Source organism: Lissotriton vulgaris, chromosome 9 (genome assembly GCF_964263255.1).
Source record: "Lissotriton vulgaris chromosome 9, aLisVul1.2, whole genome shotgun sequence".
NCBI classification, from domain to species: Eukaryota; Metazoa; Chordata; class Amphibia; order Caudata; family Salamandridae; genus Lissotriton; species Lissotriton vulgaris.
The window spans coordinates 569,980,834-570,007,884 of NC_141697.1; the positions used below are offsets into that span (position 1 = coordinate 569,980,834).

The window sequence follows — 27,051 nt, forward strand, 5'->3', positions numbered from 1 at the left end:
TCCACACCCACCCCGCAACCTTGTTACGCACCTCTGTGAGCCACGCCCCTCCGGGGGAGTGGCTGGGCGAAGCGTGGGGTCTTTGGCCTCCTGGCTCTGCTGCTCCCGACTGTCGCCTTAGGACCCACCGATGTCTTGGTCCGTCCGTCGCCGGCTCCCTCGTTCTTGGAACCCCTGTCGCGGATACCTCGGGTCCGGTCTCAGCTCCCGCCTCAGTAGCTCCTCCCGCTGATGGAACTCGTCCAGAACCCGGCGCTGCAGCCGTCCTTGGCTCGTCTTCTCCTGGCCCTCCGATGTCCTCACGATACCTCGCCTTCTCTCCTCTCTCGCCTCTTAAGTCTCCAATGCTCCACGCCTCACCTCCTCTCTCAACCACTCTGACCGCTCCTCCGGTGTATAGACACACCTGGTCCAAGGGCAGGGAGTCTTTTATGTCCGGTATAGGCTCCTCCTTCTCCTTCAGCGTACTTGTCCAGTTAAAGGGACCATGTTCCCATTCATCCTCGTCGTTGCTGTAGGTTTCCTCCACTCTGTGCCATGTAGGTTCGTTCTCTGCCTGGGGAGATAAGAGGGGGGGGGTCACACGTTATAAGTTCGCTCCCTCCGGCCGGGGTCACGGGCCCCGTCTCCATGCTACAATATATCTTTATTTTGGCTAATTTCTGGGTCCCCTCCAGGGGAATCCACAAACCCTGGGTACTTTTAAGAATGCCCATGATGTTGGAAGAAAAGGGCGCAAATTTGGCGTGGCTACTTTATGTGGTAAAAAAGTTACAGGGGCATAAGCGTGGACTACCTCAAATAGCCAAAGAAAAGGCTTAACAGGTGGGGGGAGGAGGGGCGGGGGTGGGGTTCGAAGGCCTAGTAGCGGAGGAGTTAAAGGAGTAACTTCTGTTCAGCTTGCAGATGGAGTCCACTTACGGAATAAACATTAGTCATGCCCCCCTTACCACCACCACCACCTCCATAAAAAACGAACCGTACAGTGTTGGCAAAGGTTTATATAGAATGATGTGCTCAAGAAGCAGTAGTATGTCGTTTTATACAAGCAGTTTACCTGTCAACATGCAGTTGTGTTTTATTCTGTTACTTGGTCCACTGTACCTTTCTTCTTTTTTTAGAAATGTACATATCCTGCAGAGGCACTGGCCACTTAGCCCACCTGTCTCTATTTTCCTAGACACATTTACTATTTCTACTTCTCATTCATATGTGGTCACCCCTAGGTTCAACACAGTGTGATAGTTTGTGAGATTGTTGTAGTTCATATTGTGTGAAGGTGTTGGTTTTAAGGTTTTTTAAATACCTCCGTTCCTAATGTGCTTGTGTGTTTGATCCTTGGCCTGTGGCACCATGTGCAGAGGTCTCCTGAGCAACGAGTTTTCTGTGTTTCTAAATTGCTCATAAGCGGCCAATTCATGTGATATTGCTGTCCATGTGTGCTTCAGTAGAAGGACCTGAAGTTAATAACGCTCTATCATTTGGTCTCACAGCTGCTTGCGCTTGATCTGAGCAATAACAATATATTTCGTTTGGACTACATGAACGATCTTCTTCGGAAGGCTCCTCTCCTGAAACACCTTAATCTGTCTGGCAACAAGGTAAGTGCTACATGCATCCTTTAGCCCATCGCTCCAGTCTTCTGGTTCACTGGTGTTGACTTTTCTTGGATCTTCTAATCCACCTCCTTTGCTTATGCTCTTTAGTTGAAGACTGAGCGAGAGCTGGATCTTTTGAAAGGCATGAAACTGCAAGAGTTGTGGTTGGATCGGAACCCCCTGTGCGACTCATTCCTAGACCGGTCCACATACATCAGGTCAGTCTGCGACACCGTGAACCACAGCAGTATCTGCAGAGAGTCAGACAAGCTCCAGGCTGGCAAACTACTAGTGTTCGAAAGGTCTCCACCAAAGGTCATGTGGGAGTTGTGCATCACCTGACGTCATCTGTTTTGTTGTTTTGTGGTTATAGGGTGATCGAATGTCTCCGGAAGGAGCAGTGTTTCCAGCCCAGGAGATCTGTGCGGGTTGACTTCTGAGGGGAGGTGAACGGTGGGCGTTTTCCTGCCCTGATTGATTATGATACCTGTAAATGGGAATGCCTGAAATGAGTTTCAGTCCTTAAATTGTATTGGTTTAAAAAAAAAAAGAGGAATCTCAGATGTAGTCTGTTTGCTTTCTATCATCGGCTAATAGATGAGTATGCTGTTCAGAATTATATGTTTAGTATTCATGGCATCTGTCTGGGAGTCCTAGTATTGAGTAGGTTGTCCTAGAAATGCCTGGATTGTCTGAATTTCTTGTCCTTCGGTCTGCCACTCAAGGCTCTTAATGCCTGAGGTGGCCTAAGATGTATTGTTTTGTATCCAGTGCCTTGCAAAACTTCAATGGTCTTTTCATCTGCTTTTGTATTTGTGGTCCCTATCTTTGAATACTCTAGATGATGTGAATTCCTGGCTTTGTTTCGTGGCCACATGCTTGAGAATATCCAGGTTGATATGAACTCCCCATTCACTTTAAAAGCCAAACACAGAATTGTCTGAATTTAGTTTTTATCCCCTGGCCAGGTTTGTGATGGACTTAACTTCGTCTTTTATTTCCACCATGCATGCCCCAAGTATGGGTTTGTCTTCGCATCTACTCTCATGTTCAGTTATGTTTCTGAGACCCATATCTGTGAATTCCATTGCAGGTATGAATTCCTGGATTTATATGTCCGGAATACTTGGGATGGTCTGAACTCCTGGTATTTTGTTTTTCCTCCTTTTTTTCTATTTTTCTAATCTTTTTGCAGAATGCCTTGGTTATTTAGAATTTTTCTAATTTTGTCTTTTGGAAGGACTTGAAGACTCCTCCACATAAATGGAAGTGATTGCCTGTACACTTCCCGTGCACAGTGCTAAGAAGGAAAGGGCATCTTAAAGACAGAGCAGGGCAATGTTGTTCAAACACTCCTGTGCTGTGATAGAGAGAATGCTCTTCCTGACTTCAACTTTCTCCTATGCTCCAAGAATTCAGTTTGTGGAAAATTGAACTTTTCTTCTCTTTCCTGCAATCAGTCAACATGTCGTCTGTCACTCCACATCTTTTTTCCTGGGTTTTCCATTGTCTGATTCCTCCATCATACTACCCCCTCAGCCTTACTCTCTAGATTATTCCCTGGAAGTCCATCTGGGTTTGCGAGTGGTTGAATACTGTAATTTGGTACTAACACTGAAAGAGTAGGCTGTCTGCTTCATGCCTTTGAAGTAGCACATTGATTAACCAAATAACTGATTGCTAATGGCACAAACCCTTTCCAACATAAAATTGTCAGGTTGTTGTATTGGTTCTCATCAATTTGTGCAAGATGAATCCATTAGCAGCCTCTGTGCCCTGCATTATGAAGTGGTATATATTCCAAGCGTCTACTTATAAGAATGGAAATGGAGCTGTTCCTCTTAGGCTTGCTTGTGTCTCTTGTTCCCTTCTCCATTTTCACTGTTTCTCCTTTTCATTGTACCAAAATACTTCTGGCTTAATCAAATAATTTGATCTTTCTACTCCTGCTGTGCTGACTACAGAATTGTTTGGGTTGGAGAGTTGTGGTTGCAGCACTGATTTGTCAGAGCTTGAGTGAATGTTGAAGTCTAATGTTATCCTGCTCAACCATCCCTGACTAGTTCTTCTGCTGTGGCTGAGCTCTTTCCCCACTAGTTGAGTATTTTTCTATGTATTTCTTTTTCCCCCTGTTTGAATGAGACAGATCTTGTATCCAAGTTATCTTGTTGAGCGCTGTGGGTGAGTATGCTACAGGTAAGTATGAAAGGTGGAGGACAGCTATATTCCAGTGCCCTTTTGTACTTCTCATCTTTTCTTAATGGGCGCCATTAGGATCTCGTGCCAGCACTTGTAGAATTCCTGTGCAATTTTATCTAGGCTCATCCGCTCTCCATGATTCATCCCTTCGCCACTATTTAATTTGTCAGATTTGTGCCTATCCAAAGGCTCCTGTGGGGCTCAGACAAACTGATGGCTTGCACTTGGTGGAATCGCCCTTTAATTCTTCTCTTGTATCATTAAAGCTTTCCTTTTATGGAAAGAATTATTCATCTTCTATATACCACAAGCTAAACCCAATGTCACTTTTGTCCCATTTGATAGATTTCCTGTTCTCTTTATGGAGTTTCCTAGAGTAAGGTGAAAATGTATTTCCACCACCTCCTTTGCTCCCTCTCTTGTACTTGAGCTTTCGGAGGGCTCCTAATCTACCCATTTGCTTCCTCCGCACACTGTGGAGTCTCTATAGGGTGTCATTAGTGCTTCAGTTTCAAAGAGGCAGCGGTCGGTACTGTAAAGCTAGTTAAATACAATACAGCATAAGTTAACCCCTGCTGCCCAGTTGATTGGTCAGAGTAGCCTCTTCGTGCTCCTAACCCAGTGCTATAAATTAACTTGTTGGAACTTCTCACCACAATACTTCTATTTGTTTTTTTCTGTTTTGGAGAGCCTGCCTTCAACGGTTGTTCATACCACTAAACATAGGAGGTGCTAGAAGTTTGCTGTTGCCTCTTGAGTGAAAGTCATGGAATTCCCAGATAAATCTATACTATACCTTTTCTACTAAAATGTTTGCTATTAAATACAGCAAGGGTTATGATCTTTTCCCTTACTTTTGAGCTTTGTATGATTCTTTATCATAAGAGGTCCCTTCATGACTTAAAAAATGTTCTGTGAATTCATAGCCTCTTTGCTCCCAGTAACCCCTTACTATGTTCCCCTTTTTCAATTTTGTGCAAACTGGTTGATTTTCCTACTCACACAAAAAACATGTATCCCGTCCAATTAGATGTGTGTAGGACATAGGCTATGTTGCTCCTTTCAGGACATTTCACAGCAGCATATTCTTAACAAGTATTCACCCCACCCATTGATCCTCTTTGCCATGTTACATGTTGCTGAGGGAAGAGGGGCGAGGTAGACTCTTTAGGCTGTGCTTGCGGTAATCTCTTCCTAACCAGATTTGAAAACTCACTTTTATCTCTCATCTTTTTTTTATTTATTACTATTTTTTTATTTTGATGCGGTGTGCGGCAGTGCAATCCGGGAACGCTTTCCGAAGCTGTTGCGTCTGGTAAGAGATTTTTCCTTTTACACTGAGTTTTGTAGTCACATCTGACAGGTGTGCTTTCAGCGGGATTGTTTGATTTCCAACCATGTATTTTTCACCACACTGTCATATTCCTTCTTCACATGCACTCTATACCTTGCTCTTTATTTCCTACTTTCATTTTTCCTCAGGATGGCCATGATCTACCCCCTCCTATTTCCTTTGATGTAGAAACTCCCACGACGCTCCCACCTACTAAGGTGAGTAAGACATAATTCCACTGGTGAGCAAGGGTAAATGGCTGCACTGTGCTGCATGAAATTAATTTAAATTATTGAATGGTATTTTTTAATCAATTCATCATTTTCTGCTGGAAAATCATAGTTGCCTTTGTCTTAGCTGTCAGAGGGCAGAGCTCAACAGGTTTAACCTGTTCTGTTTTAGTACATTATGATGCAATATCATTTTGTGAAGGGCTTATGAAACAGGTGGACTCTGAAATGACTTGTGCATTATTTTAGGTTTTTAAGTCCTGTTGCAAAGTAATGTAGAAATTACTGTAGGCCACTTAAGGTCTTTTTAGCTTTTTCTATAATTGATTACTTTTTCTTCTCTTGCCACCATGTTTTTATTTCAGCTTATTTTTTACTGCTGTAGCTTTTCTTTCCCTCAACTTTATTGTAATTTTTTTATATCCTTTATCCAACTGTTCTTTTTCACCTTTTATTTTCTAAAGTCAAGGCATTGGGTGATCTGACACCTGGGTCAGTATCTTGATTCCAGGACATGCAACTCATTTTCTGAAGCGAAAAATTGTTCAATAGTGTCTCAGGAACTCAGGCTGAAACCCCCACATCTGTTCTTTTTGCAGACTTAGACTCCCCCAACCACCCCCCCCCCCCCACGCCTCCCCCCATTCCCCAATTCCACCCCTTTGCCTCTTCATTGAGTCTTTTTAGCAAAATGCCTTCTGGAGCCTCCTCCATCAGGAATGTTCTAAGGATGCAAATGTACAAAACCTGTCCATTTTTAAACTCTTGTTAGAGGCAAAAATCTTTTTGTTTCTTCTGTATCTTATTTACAGGGAAGTTACTTTGGATCAGATGACATTAAAGTTCTAGTGCTGCGGTTCCTGCATCAGTAAGTGCATCTCTCATTGTGACATAATGTGATTAGAGCTTGTGGTGAGGGTAGAGTGATGGCTTTGAGATGGCATTCCACAAGTCCTGTTGCACCCTTATGAGTTCTTAAAATCAGTCCTTAACCCATCGAAGTCAATGTGTCCATGTAGGAGATCCCTTGTGTTGAGTGTAGTACTGTTGTTTAATCGCTTATCAATTCTTACAAGCATCCTCAGCCCAATTTATATACACCTAAGTAAAAAAAGAATTATAACTTACACAGATCTTGACAAAGAAAATGTATAAAACCTAATCAATAAATGTTATAATTTAAGAGATTGAGTATCAGTGTGAGAAAGTGGCTCTATATATACTGGGCGAAAGTAAGGTACAGTGTGTGTATAGAGTCCACAAACCCCAGAGGTATAACAGAGGTTAAAGTCAGGGCTGACCTTACTCTCAAAAGTGGTAGCTTGGTCGAACAGTAAGGCAGTACCAGAGGACAGTGTAAAGCATTTGTTGTACACACTCAGTCAGCAAAGGTTTTCACACACACTCAAGGACTGAACTCCAGGCCAATTGTTTTTATATCAGCAGATATAGTTGTTTTATTTTTAGAACCAACAGGTGTAAAAATATACTTTTTCTCAATGAGTGATCTCAGATGAGTACTTTGCAGAAGGGGTTGCAGTGGGCAACACAATTCTAAACACATTGAGCTCAATGGGGTTTTCTACATAAATGCAGGTAATTACTTAATAGATTACTTTTCTGTGTGGACTATAGAGGGCTCAACTCTGTCACCAAGACAGATGCTCACCCCATTCCAAGAGCAGATGAGTTGATAGACAAGCTAGGGGCAGCCACATTCATAAGTATCTTTGACTTGACTGCAGGGTACTGGCAGATTGGCATGGCCCCAGGAGCCAAAGAGAAAACTGCATTCCCCACCCCTGATGGGTACTATCAGTTTACTGTAAAGCCTTTTGAGTTGAAGAATGCCCCTGCCACCTTCCAGAGGTTGGTGAACCAAGTCCAGACTGGATTGGAGTCCTTTAGTGCAGCTTATCTTGATGATATTGCGGTCTTTAGCTCCACCTGGCAGGATCACCTGATCCACCTTGGGAAGGTTCTACAAGCCCTGCAATCTGCAGGACTGGCTATAAAGGCTTCCAAATGCCAGATGGGGCAGGGCACTGTGGTGTACTTGCTCCATCTTGTTGGTGGAGGCCAGGTCCAACCCTTACAGCCCAAGATCCAGAGCATCCTGGACTGGGAAGCTCTAACCACCCAGACCCAAGTCAGGGCATTCCTTGGCTTGACCGGGTACTACAGAAAGTTTGTGAAGGGATATGGGTCCAATGTGACTCCCCTCACAGAACTCGCATCCAATAAAATACCCAAGAAAGTGAACTGGACTGTTTGCTGCCAAAAGGCTTTTGACACCCTGAAAGAAGCATTGTGCTCAGCACCTATTCTAAAAGCACCAGGCTACTCCAAGCAGTTCATGGTGCAGACTGATGCCTCAGAGCTGGGGATAGGAGCGGTCCTCTCCCAGATCAATGAGGAAGGCCAAGACCAACCTGTTGCTTTTATAAGCAGGAGGCCACTCCCCAGAGAGCAGCATTGGAGTGCCATTGAGAGGGATGCCTTTACTGTGGTTTGGTCCCTGAAGAATTTGCGGCCCTACTTGTTTGGAATTCACTTCCTGGTTCAAACTGACCACATACCTCTGATGGCTAATGCAGATGAAAGGGGAAAAATCCCAAACTCCTGAGATGGTCCATCTCCCTACAGGGTATGGACTTTGAAGTGGAACACCGACCAGGGACTGCCCATGACAATGCAGATGGACTTTCCAGGTTCTTCCACTTACACAATGAAGACTCCCTAGGGCAAGGTTAGTCTCATCACCTTTCGTTTGGGGGGGGGGGGGGGTGTTGTGTGAGAAAGTGCCATCTTTCTTACTTTGGTATGCCCCTACTTTTTTCTGAACTGCTGATGTGCTTTGACTGAGTGTGCCCTGGGTTCCTGCCAACCAGGTACCCAGGGCCTGTGTTCCTTCCCTAAAACTGTGTTGAAACTAAAACCCAATTGGCATCTCTGGCCACCTGTCAGCACCTAGTAAATGGCACCGTAGGTACCCAGAGCATGGTGACCAGAGAAGACCCTTGAGGGCTGCAGCACTTATTGTGCCACCCTCCGGGGCCCTGTGCCCTGACACCCACACACTGCCTTTGCAGGCTGAGTGTCTAGGTGCAGGACTAAACAAAGAGTCGTCATCCCTGTGTGCCATGCCCACAGAACCCACTGCCCTGGCATATTTCAGTCACCCCTCTAGCTGGGTGCCCTATACCAGAGGTGTGGGCACAGGTGCATGAGCCCAGTGCCCCTACAGTACCCAGGGCCATTCCTGGGCACTGTATGCCGCCTCTGTGAGCTTCTCCAGACCATTTGCTGTACCCAGCAACTGGCCCCCACCAGTACTGACCCCCCACTCTGGCGGGAAGACTGGCGGGAAAATCTACGTCCGGAAGGGGGGTGTGCCAGCCTGTGCCAACCCCACCCCTCAGGTGGGGGAGACGAGGTGAAGCACGACCGGGGCTCCGGCCATCTTGAAGATGGGGAGCCCTGCCCAATCACAGCTAGGCTCCTGCCCCCCCTCCCACAGGAGAGGAGCAGGCTAGGGGGTGTACCCACCCCAAGAAAAGGGACCAATTGGTCCCTGCCCTTGTCCTACCTGTAACCCCCCTAAATTCAGTATTTAGGGGCTCCCTGAACCTCCTTCCTGAGATCCCGATAAGGAAAGAAGAAAGAAGATCAAGAAGAAGACGACCCGCCAGTGCAGCTGCTAACAGGACGACAACAACTGACTTGTCCCCAGCCCTACCGGCCTGTCTATCCTGGAACCTGCTCCTGCCTTATCCCGGCGACTCCAGCAACCTTGGGACACCCAGAGGACCTACCTTCCTTGACTCTCTCAAAGCCTGGGACTCCCATCTGCAGAGGCTCTGCTGCAATAGCCCCTCTGGTGCCAGCTGGGAAGCTCCAGACCAACCCACACTGCACCCGCCCGGCCCCTGCCAGAGTGATCCAGGACCATGAGGACGTTGCCCCGGAGACTGGGACCCGAAGTCCAGTGCCCAAAAACCCTCCTCAACGACCCGACGACGCCTGCTGCCTCAGAACAAAGGACCCCTCTGACTGCGACCAGCAGGGGGTAAGATTTCCTGACCTCAAAAGACACCCCGGCGCCCCAGGGACCCCGTGCCCAACTCTTTGGTGCCTACCTATCCTCCAAGATCCCAACTTACCCCTCGAAGTGTTGGTCGCTCCAGAAGATCCTCTGTCCCCGAGCCTGCAGCCTTTGTTCCCTTTTCAAGTCCCTTATTGAGTAACATTGAGCGCCCAACGTCTCAAAAGCACCTTGCAACCAACTGCCCGAGTGCCCCTGGCAGTGCAACCGGTACCCTATCCTACTTCCCCATTTGCCCTGAGCAAGTGACCAGGAGCCTGGGTCCCACAGCCGCGTGGCCTGCTAGCCAGCAGCCACCAACCGGAGGCCCCCTGCCCCCCATTGGATAATATTGGGCCTAACTACTTCTGCACCCGGTCGCCCCTCTGCCTCTGAGGGTGAACCAACTGTACCTACCTGACCCTAGGGGACCCCCATGTCTATGCCCAGAACCTTAACTTCACTAGTTGAGTACTCACCTGAATACCGGTAACTCACTTACCTGCCATTGGACAACATTGACTGGTTTGACTCGAAAAATCTTTTAATTGTGAAGTTTTGAAAACTTCAACCGAATTCCGAGGTACTCACCTGGGATCAGGGAGAAGCTAGTACTGTACCTTGTAGCCCAGTACTGAAGCACAAAAGTAATCCTATCCGCGTTTACTAGTAACCTGTATGTTCTAGGCATATGAGCTGCAGATCGTACACTTAGCAATAGATCGCCACCTGGTGTTGGGCTCTGATGATTGCAGGTTGTTGTCTTCTTGGAAGAAGTCTTTGTAGTCACGAGATAGGTGACTCCTCCCTTGGACAATACTGCGCATGGTCATCGACTCCATCCTCGGATTGTTTTTTTCCGCCACTGGGCTTGGATGAAAGTTTTCCGCTCCGGCTACAAAAGACCTTTCAGCAACTTGGAAGCGTGAAACTTTATAAAAACAATTTTCGACTAGACTTTTCGACATCAACAGCTACTTTCCGGTGCGTCGACGCGGGCCGTTGGGCCTATCGGCGCCGTGCGGCCTACGCCTCATGGAAAGAACTCCATTCAAGAGAGGCCCGATATGTCGAGCGAAATTCCCTCATAGCGACCATCACGAGGTTTGCAACCTCTGTCTATCGCCGGAACACAACGAGTCAACTTGCACAGCCTGTGCCTCATTCTGATCGAAAAAGACCATTCGGTATCGGAGGGCCCGTCGACACGAAATGAGGAGATCAGCGCCAGGACCGGAGGCCATCTTTGAGGAGCAGATCGTCGGAGAGGACAACTCTGGAGAAGAAGATACACTCGAAGATGTATCCGAGAACGAGGCTCCACTCGTCGCCGATGAAGACTCGCCTGATCTCCAGATCATATCGGGGGCAGAGGACTCAGATGATTCGATTCCATCTCGACAACCCGTGAGTACCCCTGCCCCTGCACAACACTACCCAAAACAAAGGCAGCGTCACTCCGCCCATGGGGCCCAGACGAGATCGAAAATTACCCTCCGACGCCCCGCCTTTGGGCTCATCTCCGAGGACAAAGACTACGCCATCTGGTGCTTCGGCACCAAAAAAGACACATGTGCCAATTCCACCTCCTCCATTGGCACCGAAACATCCTTCGACACCGAAGGACTCTTCGACACCGAAGCCAAAACACCCTTCGGTGCCCAAAGACAAGGTCCCTTCGGAACCGTCAGTGTCGAAGCCAAAGACTGTACTGGACTCGAAAACTTCGACTCCGAAACCTTCCGGTCTCAAAAATAAGAATGGAAAAACAGATTCCGGCGCCGGAGGCCCAACGAAACCTGTCTCCACTCCTAAATCGGTACCAAGGCCTGATGCAGACACGCCTAAACCGTCTGACAAACCTACCAAGCCAAAACCAACTTCGGCACCGAAGATTTTGCCACAGGTCTCAGTAACTCCTCCTAAAGCAAAAAACACTAAACAACCTCTACCGGCACCGAAGAAATCGACGCCGAAAAAGATTGTACATGAGGAAGAACTGTTTAGACCACATCCTAAACAAAAAAAAGGTCTATATTAATCCAAAGACTGGACATGTGGAAGCAATTCCTCACAACAAAAGACCAACCGACAACACTTCCACCTGTGGTTCCTGCCAAGAAGAAGGATTGTGCAACTTCTCCAATGCACCCTTACTCTCCTTCACCTTCTTCCTCTCCTATCTCTCCATATATTGAACCAATAACTTCTCCTGTTCAATCTCCTGCATCATCACACCACACTGACGAGGAGTATGATCTAGGTGGGGGAAATGACGTACCAGAGCCACATGCATACCCTTTAGATGAGGATGTCCATCCAGAATATCCTAAGGATGACGACATGTACAGTTTCCCACCCCATAACTTTCCTGATCCTCAGTACTACTCAAAAATTTTCCCCTCCAGAAGATAGTATTGGGTTTAATCGTCTTTTAAATCGAGCTTCCCTTTACCATGGGGTCTCAATGCACTCTGATGCCATGGAGGAGGATTTTTTACTAGACACTTTTGAGCAGTCACAAAGGGCTACACAAATACTACCTATGATCAAACGAGTCATTAAACATGCTCCAGACATATTTAAAGACCCGGTACGATGTAGGGTGTTAAACCCCAGAATAGAGAAAAAGTATAGATCAGCACCATCTGATCCAGTCTATATTAAGGGACATCTGCCACTAGACTCTTTGGTAGTGTCTAATGCACGTAAAAAAGCCAATTCCCAAACCTCTGATGATACGCCCCCGCCTGACAAAGAATCTAAAATCATTGATGCGCCAGGGAAACTGATTGCTGCGCAGGCCACAAATATATGGCGCATAGCAAACACACAAGCCTTACTCTCACGTTATAACAGGGCTCACTACGATCAGCTAGAAAAATTAATGGAGCACCTCCCAGATCAATATAAGGATCAGGCAGCAGAGCTCTTACAAGAAGGCAAATTAATATCCAATGCCTCAATTAAATGTGCACTAGATGTAGCTGACACAGCATCCAGAGCAGTCAATACTAGTGTCATACTAAGACAACATGCGTGGTTACGCATTTCAGGTTTTAAAAAAAGTACAGACTACCATCTTAAACCAGCCCTTCAACCAAAACCAGTTGTTCGGGCCGGAAGTAGACCACACACTAGAAAAAATGAAGAGACACGGACACAGCTAAGTCTATGGGTGCATTACAATCCACGCAGACTAGAAGTTCTTTTTGCCGTTCCTTTTATCGAGGAGGCTCCAAGCAGACTGGGGCAGATACATCATCTTTTAAAACACACACACAGACCTCTTCAAACAAAGGCTATTTTAGAGGAGGATACAGAGACAACAACAACAAGGGAAGAGGCAGAGGCAATAACAACCGCTCCTCTTCCACTCCCAAACAGTGACTTGCCTCTGCCTCCTCTACAGCATTCCACTCCTGTGGGGGGCAGATTATCACAGTTCCTACCTGTCTGGAATTCCATCACAACAGACAGGTGGGTAAGACAAATTATCCAACATGGCTACTGCCTAGAACTCATGGCAACCCCCCCAAACATACCACCCAGGCAGCGTCCAATGTCCACAGAACACACTACTCAGCTTCAACAAGAAGTTCTAGCACTTCTAAAAAAAAAAAGATGCTATTCAATTAGTTCCTTTAGAGGAAAGGGGAACAGGAGTTTACTCCCTGTACTTCCTAATTCCCAAAAAGGACGGGACATTAAGACCAATTGTCGATCTCAGGCCCCTCAACCATTACATACAATCGGATAATTTTCACATGATCACTTTACAACAAGTACTCCCACTATTACAACAGGGGGACTTTCTTTCAACACTAGACCTAAAGGACGCCTACTTTCACATTCCTATACATCCTGCGCACAGGAAGTATCTAAGGTTTGTCATACAAGGACAGCACTATCAGTTCAAAGTCTTACCATTCGGGGTCACAACAGCACCGCAAGTGTTTACAAAGTGCTTAGCAGTAGTAGCAGCACATCTCAGAAGACAACAGATACATGTCTTCCCTTACCTAGACGATTGGCTCATAAAAGCAAAATCGTTCAACCAGTGTGTACAACACACAAAACAAACAATTCAAATATTGCATGACTTAGGGTTTACAATAAACTACACCAAGTCGCACCTAGAGCCTTCGCACGTTCATCAATATCTAGGAGCTACCATAGACACATCTACAGCTCTAGCGTATCCCAGTCAAGCCAGGATACAGAGCATTCAGACCTTAGTCTCCCTTTTTCAACAGCAGCACTCTCTCCAAGCCAGAGTGTTCATGAGATTAATAGGCATGATGGCGTCTTGCATCTTCATAGTTCCTCGCGCCAGACTGCAAATGTGCCCATTGCAAGAATGTCTAGCACAACAGTGGAATCGGGCTCAAGGTCAGCTCACAGACCTGGTGTTGGTAGACAGCCGTACATATCGCTCTCTGCAATGGTGGAACACCAAAAACTTGACAAAGGGACGGCCGTTCCTAGATCCTGTTCCACAGATCGTGCTCACGACAGATGCATCCCTCACAGGATGGGGAGCCCATCTCTTACATTATACCACACAAGGCCAAAGGAACAACCAACAAAGACAGTTCCATATAAACCATCTAGAGCTGCTAGCAATTTTCCTGGCACTCAAAACGTTTCAGGTACAAGTAAAAAACAAAGCTGTTCTAATCCGGACGGACAATATGACAGCTATGTATTATGTACAAAAACAGGGGGGGACACTCTCTGCAACGGTCCCAGCTTGCACAGAACATTTGGAGATGGGCCATTCCTCAAAACATACACCTGACAGTAGAACACCTTCCAGGAATTCACAATCGGATAGCAGATCTGTTGAGTGGTCAGTCACAACAGATTCACGAATGGGAGCTACACCCACAAGTTCTTCAACCATTCTTCCAAATGTGGGGGCATCCACAGATAGATCTGTTTGCCACCCACGAGAATGCAAAATGCCCAACCTTGACCGCCAGGTTTCCACACCCATGGTCTGAGGGGAATGTGATATGGATGAACTGGTCAGGCAGATTTGCGTACGCTTTTACGCCTCTCCCACTCATTCCACTAGTAGTACGCAAGCTCAGACAACAGTCTCTCAAACTGATACTAGTGGCTCCCACATGGGCACGTCCACCGTGGTTCACCACACTACTAGATCTCTCACTGGTTTCACATCAAAAGTTACGGCTCACGCCATCCCTGTTAACACAGAACCATGGAGAAATAAGACACCCAGAGCCAAGTCAACTGAATTTGGCGATCTGGCTCCTGAAGTCTTAGAGTTCGGTTATTTAAACCTACCACCAGACTGTATGAACATAATTAAAGAGGCTAGAAGACCCACTACCAGAGCATGTTATGCGGCTAAGTGGAAAAGATTTGCGATATATTGTAACAACAATCATATTGATCCACTAGATGTTTCCATCCAAAATATTATTTGTTACCTTTTACATCTACAAAGGTCCAATTTGGCTTATTCTTCCATACGCCTGCATCTGGCAGCAATTGCAGCCTATTTACAAACTAGGCAACATCTAGCTCTTTTTAGAGTACCTGCAATTAAAGCATTTATGGAAGGATTAATTAGAACGAATAATCCCACCTAGGTTACCGCCTGCTCCAGTATGGAACCTAAATGTGGTCCTTACAAGACTTATGGGGCCCCCTTTCGAGCCTTTACATAAGTGTGAATTGCAATTCCTAACATGGAAAACTGCTTTCCTTGTTGCCATCACCTCTCAGAAGAGTTAGTGAAATACAAGCATTCACAATAGAAGAACCATTTTTTCAGATACATCCTTTTGTTTTGTTTTATTTTTTTTTATTTTTCATAAAGCAGAATCTCAAACAGAGTTACAAAAGAAAGAGATATTCAGGACCCCCCACCCTCCTCCCATCTCTCGTAAATGTTGAAAACCAATGATACAAGCACAAATAAACATACATAATGAACAAAAGCTAAAGAAAATAATGTCTTAACAAAGAGAATATGACAAAGAAGATATTATAGGTATCTCGTAACCCTATTATGTCTCTGGGTCCCCTTGCCCTTGTTGACCTATCCACTCAGAAAATGCTCCCTAGAGTTCAATCCCCATCCTCCTTTTCCTTCGTCCTTTTTTAGCGTATATGGATTTTTCTAAATGGTATGTGGCGACTAATCTAGCCAACCATTGTGCATAGGAGGGGGACTCAGAGTCTAGCCAGCCGGAGGAGACACATATCCTCCATACTGCCATTGTAACAAAAATCGGCCCTTCCTCCTTTACTCTTACAGAGTCAGATTGTGTTCCCAAAAGAATGGTTGTGGGATTTAGAAGTATTGGTTGGTTAGTTATTTCGCAAAGTAGCTTCTGGATTCTGAGTAGGGTGGAGTTGATAGTTGGACATGTTGCAAATATATGTATAGAGTCTCCCCCTACTTCAGAGCAGCGTGGACATAATGTTCCTCTCCCAGATCCCCATTTGATAATTTTGCTAGGTGTCGTGTACAAAAAGAATATAGTTTTGAAATGTTGTGCTTGGAGTTTGGCAGAAATTAAAATGTGTTGTGATAATCGCAGGGAGTTGTAAAATATACTTTTGGGGGAATCAAGTTTAATATGCCATTTAAAGGCAATGGTTTCTAAATCATCTGGGGTTTCTTTGTTTATAATTTGATAAATGGTCCCAATGCGAGCAGAGGTTACGTTCCGGAGGGTGTTCATAAGCTCAACCTCAGCAAATCCGTTGGCTCCTCCTACCTTCCTAGATAAGTAGTCGTGAATGGCCATATATTTAAATAGTTCTTGACTTTTTAGTTTAAATCTAGTCTGTAAATTTGGAAAGGATTCGATCCCCCTGGTTGTTATAATATCTCCAAGTTTTGTTACCCCTGCTCTGTGCCATTCAGACAAGTAAGATGCACTAAATATAACCGGTAAGTTGTTATTATTAGTTATAGGGGAGTAAAAGTTATACCTACCAAGTCCCAAAATACTTTATCATAATCCGACTGCTAGTGTCACCATAAATGGACAACTGACGGAACCCTTTAAAATATCACAAGGCACCAGGCAGGGATGCCCCTGCTCTCCGTTATTGTTCGCCCTTTACTTAGATCCGCTTATCAAAAAAATAGAGCAAAACCACAACATCTTTCCAATAACATACTTTCAAAGCAGCTGTAAAATCTTGGCCTACGCTGACGACCTTGCTATTTCCACTCCAGACCCTGTCAACTCCATACTGGCACTAGAGGATGAAGCCTACAAATTTGGGAGATTATCTGGATACGCCCTAAATAAAAACAAAACGCAGATATTAATAAATAGCAAAATCAGCTGGACTGATACCAGAGTTGTACCACAGGCTAAATACTTGGGCATCCTAGTTTCACCTAGACTAGAGGAAAACGTTGCAGTCAATGTGGCTCCCCTTGCTATCCAGATGAAGAAGGCATTAAAGCAAATTGATAATCTGCATCTAACATTGGTCGGTAGGTGCAATGTTATTAAAATGACTTATTTTCCCAAACTATTATATTTTTTTCGGTGCATTCCCCTTGAGTTTAGTAAGAAAGACTTACTTAAATTTCAACAAATTTTTACCCAATTTATTTGGGCATATGCTCAGCCCAGACGTGCATTAAAATACCTCACATTACCAAAAGACAGAGGGGGGTGGGCTTTTCCTAACATTAACCTGTATTACTGGGCGGTAGTCCTGCAGTATAGTTCAGTTTTGCTAAGAGATTCCACTTTTGGAATTGAAACATCTTTACCCTCACCCTTTCGGTCTTTGGTAGGGGAGCAATATTGGGGCCTCCTACTACGAGAAATAGCTTATGGATATTACAATCGCGTTAAATTTAAGACGCTAATGAATTCCTACAAAGTTTTTCGCCATGTCCGGAGAATTTTGGGACTTGGTAGGTATAACTTTTACTCCCCTATAACTAATAATAACAATTTTCAGATACATCCTAACAAAGTGGTTCTTAGGCCCAATCTTAAATTCCTACCAAAAGTCATTACTTCTTTTCACCTTAACCAATCAGTAGAGTTACCAGTGTTTTTTCAAAAACCTGACTCTGTTGCAGAAAGGGCTCTACACACCTTAGATGGTAGAAGAGCGCTGTTATACTACACACAGGACTAAATCGTTCAGAAAGACAAAACAACTATTTGTATCTTTCTCTCCCCCACACAAAGGCAATCCCATCTCTAAAGGAGGAAGTGCCAGGTGGATAGTAAAGTGTATTCAAATATGCTATCAAAAAGCTAAACGCACACTAACGGTTCCTCCTAGAGCACACTCCACTCGCACACTAGGAGCCTCTATGGCTTTCTTAGGAAACATACCACTAGAGGATATATGCAAGGCAGCGACATGGTCTACAATACACACCTTCACTAAACACTATTGTGTTGATGTGGAAGCCAAGCAGCAAGCTGCAGTAGGCGAAGCTGTCCTTAGAACACTATTTCAGTATGCTGCAACGGATACAAGCGACCACCGCTAGGGGAGACACTGCTGCACAATCATTACCAAGTGTACGGTTCGAGGCATGTGGGCTGCTGAATTCATATCTGTGCATAGATCGGCGCCTAGTGTTGGGTCCGGATGATTGCACATTGTTGTCCTGGAAGAGTCTTCGAAGTATCACGAGATAGGTGGCTCCTCCCCTGGACTACAGTGCGCATGGGCATCGCCTCCATCCCCAGATTGTTTTTTTCCGCCATTGGGTTCGGATGTGTTTCGGTTCCCTCTGTCGGAATCGATAATAGTTTAACTTTCCTAACTTGAGACCAAAAGGTCTTTAGGCTTGGCGTCGGTATCGTTTTTCGTTCGGGTTTGACTATTCTTCAGCTCCGAACTCTTGCTGCCCTTCCGCGTGCTGTCGGCGCGGACGGGCCTACACGACGCTTCACACATGGAACGAACTCCGCTCAAGAGGTGCCCGGTGTGCACCTCCAAGTATTCACACCTCGACGTGCACCCAGTGTGCAACAAATGTCTGTCGCCGGACCATGATGAGACCAGGTGTATGGCCTGTTCAAAGTTCCGGTGTAAAAAGACTCTCAAGCTTCGTCGGGCCGCTAGGCTCCAGGCCCAGTTATCAGCGCCCCCGCCAGACAACATCTTCGAAGAAGACGTTGGAGACGACAATGTCTTCCAAGTTTCGGACTCTAGCCCGGCGTCGGAGGAAGAAAACTACGACGCGGGAGATGAGTAGTTTGATGAAGTCGTCGGTGAGGTAGGGGACGACGATGGGGCCATTGCCACCGTGGAGGATAGCTCTGAGGAGGAGCATCCTCAGACTGACTCTGGGGTCAACCCCCATTATACGGCCCAGGTCGAGGGATCGCCTTCGGGCCTTACCCAAGACCTTGTTACTTGTCCCACGGCCTCGCCTACGGGCCCGGCCACGGACGTTTCTGATGCGCCACTACCGTTGAAGAAAACGAAAGTGAAGCCATCGGGGTCCACACCAACGGTTTCGAAACCGAAAGTGAAAGTCGCCCTGGTGGGACAGAAGGCTCCAGAGGCCTCCAAGTCAAAGAAATTCAAAATGGCCGACAGCAAGAGCCACGCCAAGATGGCCGACCAGAAGACCCCGGTGTCGAAGGCGAAGACGACCGACGCGGCCGCGTCGGCGCCGAAGGTGGTCGAGGTCGATGACCCGAAGAAGGTTCCGAAGAAGCGTCAGGGCGACGCCGAAGCGCTGGCTGCGCCGACTCCGGCCGTGAAGGCCAAGGAGGGTGATGTGTCAGCTCCGAAGACCGTGCCTTTCGCCGACCCGACTCCAGACTCGGGGAAACCGCTCGAGCAGGTCCAGCCCTCTCCGGCCTTAGCCAAGAAGGTCATCGAGTCCCTGCAGAGGATTCGGAAGGACGCTGAGGCTCCCGAACCGAAGGATGTGGTGCCGAAGCCTACACCAAAGCTGGCCAAGGCGCAGACGCCTATCCGCTACACGCTGCCGCCGGAGACGACGCCGAAGGCTTTTGCTCCGAAGCATGGGGCCGGGGTGCCTTTGAAGGTGGTGTCAACGCCCAAGGCGTCCTTGGTGGTGCCGAAGCCTCGGCTCCAGCCACTCGCAGATGAGGAACGTCGAGAGGTTATCATCGACGCCAACACCGGGAAGCTCTCTCTCCTCAAACGGAAGATCACCACGGAACCGGTGTTGGAGCCTTATCGTATTCCACTCAAAAACAAGAGGGACTCTGCGGGCACGTCTGCCCCTATAGAGCCAGCATCTCCACATAATTTAGAACTTTCACCGACGCATTCCAACGCTGGGGAAGGTGTCGGAGATGAGGAGGACGAGTACAATTATACTCTGATCCAGAGGAGGTGCATGAACCTTGGTCTGCCGGAGGCGACCCTGAGGACCCTCAGTCGGGTCATGAACCGCAGCTTTTTGCAGCAAAGACTTCTCCAACGGAGGACTCTACAGCCTTCAACGCTCTGATTGAGAGGGCTGCAGCTAATCATGATGTTGACCTTCATTCAGATCCTGTGGATGTAGACTTTTTGTTTGACACTTTCTCAGTGGCTGAGAAGTCGGTCAAGACATTGCCTATGCTAAAGGGAGTGCTGAAACATGCGCCAGAGGTTTTCAAGGAGCCCACTCGGGCGCGAGTCATCAATCCTCGTATTGATAAAAATACAAGGCAGCGCCCTCGGATCCAACTTACATCAAGGGGCACTTGCCATTGGATTCTTTGGTGGTATCCAACGCACGTAAGCGGGCGAACTCGCAAACCACAGGTGACGCTCCTCCCCCAGACAAAGAGTCGAAAATATTTGAAGCCTCAGGGAAAAGAATTGCTGCGCAGGCAGCTAATATTTGGCGCATTTCAAACACGCAGGCCCTACTTGCTCGCTACGATAGGGCGCATTATGACACCCTAGAAACACTTCTGCAGCACTTGCCTGATCAGTACAAGGAGGCAGGGGAGATGTTGATTCAGGAGGGGAAGCTGATCACCAACGCTTCCATCAAATGTGCGCTGGACGTGGCTGATACCGCCTCCAGGGCAATCAACACTAGCGTGTTGCTGAGGAGACATGCCTGGCTCCGAATATCAGGATTCAAACCAGATATACAGACAACCATCCTCAACCAAACAGTTAATCCAGACCACCTGTTTGGCCCCGAGGTGGATGCGACACTTGAAAAAATGAAGAAAGACACGGACACTGCCAAGTCTATGGGGGCCCTCCAGTCTCAGCAGTTTCGGGGTGGTTCCTTTCGCCGCTCCAATAACAGAGGCACCTCAAGGGGTCAGGCATCACAGTCCACACAGTATTACAAGACCAACACCCAGACCTAGTACACCAACAAGGGTAGAGGTGGTTACAGGGGCAACAACGTTAAAGGCAGGGACGTGGAAACAACAGTTCCAGGTCCTCCACCGCCAACAAACAGTGACGCCTTATCACTGCCCCCCGACCACACAACACCGGTCGGGGGGAGACTCCAGCAGTTCCTGCCCGCGTGGAAATCCATCACCACGGACAGGTGGGTCAAATCTCTTATCCAGTACGGTTACTGTCTGGAACTTACTTCCACTCCACCAAACATACCTCCAAGAAGCCGTCCTATGTCCGGCGAGCACTTGCACTTGTTGCAGCAGGAGGTTCAAGTCATGCTGCAAAAAGGGGCAATAGAGCTCGTCCCACTGCAAGAAAGGGGAACGGGAGTTTACTCTCTGTACTTTCTAATCCCCAAAAAGGACGGATCCCTAAGGCCCATCCTGGACCTCAGGCCCCTCAACTGGTACATTCTATCGGAGCACTTCCATATGCTCATGTTGCAGCAGGTCCTCCCCCTGCTTCAACAAGGGGACTTCCTGGCTACGCTAGATCTAAAGGATGCGTATTTTCCTATTCCCCTGCATCCTTCCCACAGGAAGTACCTCAGATTCACGATTCAAGACCAGCACTACCAGTTCAGGGTTCTGCCTTTCGGGGTCACCACAGCGCCAAGGGTCTTTACAAAGTGCCTGGCGACTGTGGCAGCGCATCTACGACGCCAGAACGTCCACGTCTATCCCTATCTGGACGACTGGCTCATTCAGGCAAAGACAGAACAGCAGTGCGCGGACCACGTGTCCCGCACGATTCACCTCCTGCACGATCTGGGATTCTCGCTGAACTATCCAAAATCCCATCTCCAGCCCGCCCATATACGGCAGTATCTGGGCGCAACAATAGACACTCTGGCAGCCACTGCGCAGCCAAATTCAGTGAGAATCGCCAGTATCCAAACGCTGATCCAACGATTCAGACCTCAGCACTCGCTTCCGGCGAAAGTGTTCATGCAGTTGATAGGCATGATGGCCTCCTGCATCTCCATTGTCCCGCACGTGAGACTACATATGCGTCCGTTTCAGGAGTGCCTAGCACGTCAGTGGACTCAGGCTCATGGGCAACTAACAGACCTAGTGTTGGTGAGCGGTCTGGCGTACAACTCTTTGCATTGGTGGAATCCACAAAACCTTTGCAAGGGCCGACCGTTCCAAGAGCCTGTGCCACAGATTATCCTGACAACGGACGCTTCTCTCCAGGGATGGGGAGCGCATGTACTCCACTACACAGTGCAGGGACTATGGATACTACAGCAAAGGAAGATGCACATCAACGTTTTGGAACTGATGGCAATCTTCATGGCCTTGAAGGCCTTCAAAGTACATCTGTGCAACAAGGTCGTGTTGATCCGGACGGACAACATGACGGCCATGTACTACATCCAGAAGCAGGGGGGCACACACTCTCCGCAGCTGTCTCATCTGGCTCAGAGCATGTCGAAGTGGGCCATTCAGAGGAACATCTTCCTCATGGCGGAGCATCTCCCGGGCAAGGACAACCAGATGGCGGACCTGCTCAGCAGGCACAGCCACCAAATGCACGAGTGGGAGATACATCCAGCAGTACTCCAACCGTACTTCCAAAGGTGGGGTCATCCAGAGATAGACCTGTTCGCCACAAAGGAGAACGCAAAATGCCAAAGCTTCGCCGCCAGGTTCCCACACCCGCAATCGCAGGGCAATGCGATGTGGATGAACTGGTCAGGCAGATTTGCGTACGCTTTTCCCCCAGCACCTCTGATACCGCTGGTAGCACGCAAACTCAGGCAGCACTCGATGACTCTCATCCTGGTTGCTCCAACGTGGGCTCGCCAACCATGGTACACCACGTTTCTGGAACTCTCCGTGGTACCGCATCAAAGGCTTCATCTCACCCCCAGCCTTCTGACGCAGAGCCATGGCGACATTCAGCACCCAGATCCGCAACAGCTCAACCTGGCGATCTGGCTCCTGAAGTCCTAGAGTTTGGCTACCTCAACCTTCCCCCCGATTGCATGGACATCATTCGGGAGGCGAGGAAGCCCACTACTAGAGCTTGTTATGCGGCTAAATGGAAGAGGTTTGTCATTTACTGTGTAAACCACAATATTGACCCGCTGGATGCTTCCATTCAGAACATCATTTGTTACTTGTTCCACCTGTACCAATGCAATTTGGCGTACTCTTCCATCCGCATTCACTTGTCTGCAATGGCAGCATACCTCCAAAATAGGCGACACCTATCACTTTTTAAGGTCCCTGCTATCAAGGCTTTTCTGGAAGGACTCAAGAGTCATTCCACCACGAACGCCACCAGCTCCGGAATGGAACCTCAATGTGGTTCTTACTAGGCTGATGGGTCCTCCCTTTGAGCCACTGCACTCTTGTGAGCTTCAGTTTCTAACTTGGAAGGTTGCTTTCTTGGTAGCAATTACATCGCTACGGAGGGTTAGCGAGTTGCAGGCGCTTACCATCCAGGAACCTTTCTTCCAAGTACATGCTAACAGGGTGGTTCTCTGTACTAACCCTAAATTCTTACCCAAGGTTGTATCTCAATTCCACATGAACCAGACAATTGAGTTGCCAGTGTTTTTTCAAACCCCAGAGTCGCTGGCGGAGCGGATGCTCCACACCCTTGACGTTAAAAGAGCCTTGATGTACTACGTTGACAGGGCAAAAGATTTTCGTAAGACCAAGCAACTTTTCGTTGCTTTTGCCTCACACCACAAGGGAAACGCTATCTCCAAGGCTGGGATCGCTAGGTGGATCGTGAAATGCATTCAGATCTGTTACGCTAAGGCTAAACGCACTCTCACAATTCCACCGAGAGCCCACTCCACCAGAAAGTTGGGGGCCTCTATGGCTTTCCTAGGTAACATTCCCTTAGAAGATATTTGTAGAGCAGCCACATGATCTACCACACATACTTTCACTAAACATTACTGTGTAGACGTGCACTCCAAACAGCAGGCAGCTGTTGGTCAGGCTGTTCTCAAAACACTTTTTCAGACTGCTGCAGCTGGCACGGGCGGCCGCCAATAATGGGAGGACTGCTATGTATTCTATGCACAGATATGAATTCAGCAGCCCACATGCCTCGAACTGCAAATGCTACTTACCAGTATGCATCTGTTCTTGACATGTAGGGCTGCTGACATTCATATCGCCCACCCTCCTCCCCGGCGCCTGTAGCAGCTGCAGTATTTATTTATATATATATATATATATATATATATACTCATAGCATGGACATCACTCGCATACTTCACTCCATCTCTGCCAATGGCTAAAAACAATCTGGGGATGGAGGCGATGCCCATGCGCACTGTAGTCCAGGGGAGGAGCCACCTATCTCGTGATACTTCGAAGACTCTTCCAGGACAACAATGTGCAATCATCCGGACCCAACACTAGGCGGCGATCTATGCACAGATATGAATGTCAGCAGCCCTACATGCCAAGAACAGATGCATACTGGTAAGTAGCATTTGCAATCTGCAGCTCGTATGCCTCGAACGGAAAATGCTACTTACCAGTATGCATCTGTTCTTGGAATGTAGAGCTGCAGAGTAGTACACGCCCTCCCGCCTCCCTGGGACTTGTATCCGGTCCAGTACTCATCTTACTTAGATGCACACGCATGGACATCCTTTCTCTTTACTTCTACTAACTCCATCATTTCCCATCATGGCGAAAAACAATCTGAGGATGGAGCAGATGACCATGCGCAGTATTGTCCAAAGGAGGAGTCACCTATCTCGTGACTACAAAGACTTCTTCCAGGAAGACAACAAGCATTTACAATGCAATGGTTTCGCCTTTGGAAAAGTTTGAGCTATTGGCATTGTAAATGACAAAATTTGTATTTTTGTGTTGGTTTTGAAAACAGATAAATAAATGGTATTGTTATTTACATTGCCATTAGCTTTATCTCTCTCAAATGTGAGACCTATTGTACCCTACGGATGAGCTCAGCAGACAGCAATTACTACCACACACACACACCCACACACCCAGAGCCACACACACCCACACACCCAGAGCCACACACACACACACCCACACACCCAGAGCCACACACCCAGAGCCACACACCCACACACCCACACACACACACACACCCAGAGCCACACTTACCCACACACCCAGAGCCACACACACACACCCACCCAGAGCCACACACACAAAAACGTCCCTAGTTACAGTTTAACCGGCTTGTAAATGGCTTTGTACTAATGGAATATGGTAATGTAACAACTCACGGTATGATGTTTCATTGGGTTCTCTGCTCGTGAAGCATAATTCTGTCCTCAGTAAAGTTACTGGAGCGTTCAAAATACCTTGATCGAAATCTCGCGATATCCTAAAGAACTACAGGATGACGTCATCGTTATTCCTCCTGTAGTTCATTCTGCATGCCCTGAATATATTTCATAAATGATTTGAAACCAGTCACAAAATGTAGTAAAAGTAATTAAATGGCCAGTGTTATTAAAGCCGATTGTATATCACCCAGATCCGACACATATCCCTTGTTAGAAAGCTATCGAGAAATGCATGAAAAAAGGGGGGAAGCTACAAAATGACGTCACCCGGTGTCGTACTGTAGTTGTTTCAAGGGGATAGACCCCGAAACCAAATATAAAGTGTAAACTGTGTCATCTACACAATGTATTTGTGTTCATCTTAATTCTGATACATTTTAGATTCACTGGTATGGAAAACTGTGCTGCGGGCTAGGCTACTCTCACACCATCAAAAGGACTGCGAAATGACGTTATACGTCGTATTCCCGTAGTCTTTTGGATAGAAAATGCCGTGTGTTTTCAACTATAGCGTCTGAAGAACACAAAAGTGTAGGGAAGGAAACGCTCAAGCAGTTTGTAACCGGAGTCCAGATTTGTGAGGCCCAGGGTGAAAATTATAATTTTTGACACCTATTGACACATATTCTTTTGTTTTATTATTGCCTCCTCAAAACTACCACATCGAACGTTGACAACCCTGCGCCTCCCCATGGGGTTAGGTGCCTTGTGCTGCTTTCTGGCACTGGCACCCATTGCTTAAACCTGGACGCCCCCGCAGTCCCTGTTCGGAGGAGTACTCCTCCGAACTTATGCCAAGTGCTCGTTTGACGACCTCCTCGTTCTATTAGGGTCACGGAGTGGCCGCACCACCCCCATCTGGAATTGACGGCTGAGAGGCTGCTACTTAACCCCCAGATCATCCCAAGGCAATTATTCAACGATTGCGGGCCAAGGCCGCTGGCGGCCGGCCGTGGTCACAAAGCCCACACCAACCCCTCCATAGCTGCCCGCGCCATGGCCCCTGTCCCTGGGGCGGTGCACCATTGCGGATGGGGCTACGGCGAGCTCCCCATGACTGATGTCGCGTGGCAGTGCCAGCAGCTGCAATCACTGCGGCCTAGCAGCGGACGGTTAACCCGACCCCTCCCCTCAGGCGGATCTCGAGTGTGGCTCGGCCGCCCTGTACCGTGTACACCCATCTGGTGCCACTGGGTGGGGAGGGGGGGCGCATGGATGCACTCACCGTGCAACTCGGATTGGCACAACATGGTGTTCCGATAGTTGCCCAAGACCCCATCACAATAGGCCCACCGCATTCTGCCCCTCCCATGGCAGTTCTGCCATGACCCCAGCACTGCCTGTGTCTAACCCCGCAGCGGGGACGGGGGGGGCCCCCGGATCGGAATCACCGCAGGTGAACGACGGTGCAAGGCAGGCCCTCGGTGAGAAGTAGTGTGGGTGAAGCCACGTGGAGCCATTTGGCCCGAGACTCCGACCCACCTCCCGGACAGCCAGCATTAAGACCTGCACACAATCGGGCGGCACAATGCTAAACACAGATAATGCGTGCTGTGTTATAAGCTGCAAGGTGATCTGTGAGGGGGGGTGGGGAACAAAGACAAGGACAGCGGGAGGGGGGACGGACAGCGGGAAGGTGGTCAGGAAACAGCCAGTGGGACAGGGTTGGGTCTCGTGCTCCAGCTGTTTTACTTCCTTTTGCAGCGCTGCCGTGTCTACTGAGAGTCCTGCCGTCGCAGCCTCAACGTCCGTTATTCATTTTGGCAAAGTCTGCCCGTAGGAATGTTACGTCCGTGGAGATTGTACAGATGGACATTTGTATTTACTGCAAAGTGGCCATTATGTCCTGCAGTGTTTTTTCTTGTCAGACTGCGAGCCCGCCCCCGTTTCTGGTGGTTGAGAGTCCTTCTGGCTCGGTGTCTCCTTGGTGAAGG

The 27,051-nt window shown here is 47.7% G+C and overlaps 1 protein-coding gene across 1 annotated transcript in view; it reads left to right on the plus strand.

Moving 5' to 3' along the window:
* Nucleotides 1-27,051, plus strand: part of NXF1 (nuclear RNA export factor 1) — a 466,191-nt gene that overhangs the window by 288,510 nt on the left and 150,630 nt on the right. Inside the window, exons 9-13 of the mRNA XM_086938121.1 lie at nucleotides 1,494-1,601; nucleotides 1,707-1,816; nucleotides 5,076-5,112; nucleotides 5,280-5,348; nucleotides 6,173-6,228. Coding sequence (XP_086794247.1) covers nucleotides 1,494-1,601; nucleotides 1,707-1,816; nucleotides 5,076-5,112; nucleotides 5,280-5,348; nucleotides 6,173-6,228 — 380 coding nt within the window. The remainder of the gene's footprint in view (nucleotides 1-1,493; nucleotides 1,602-1,706; nucleotides 1,817-5,075; nucleotides 5,113-5,279; nucleotides 5,349-6,172; nucleotides 6,229-27,051) is intronic.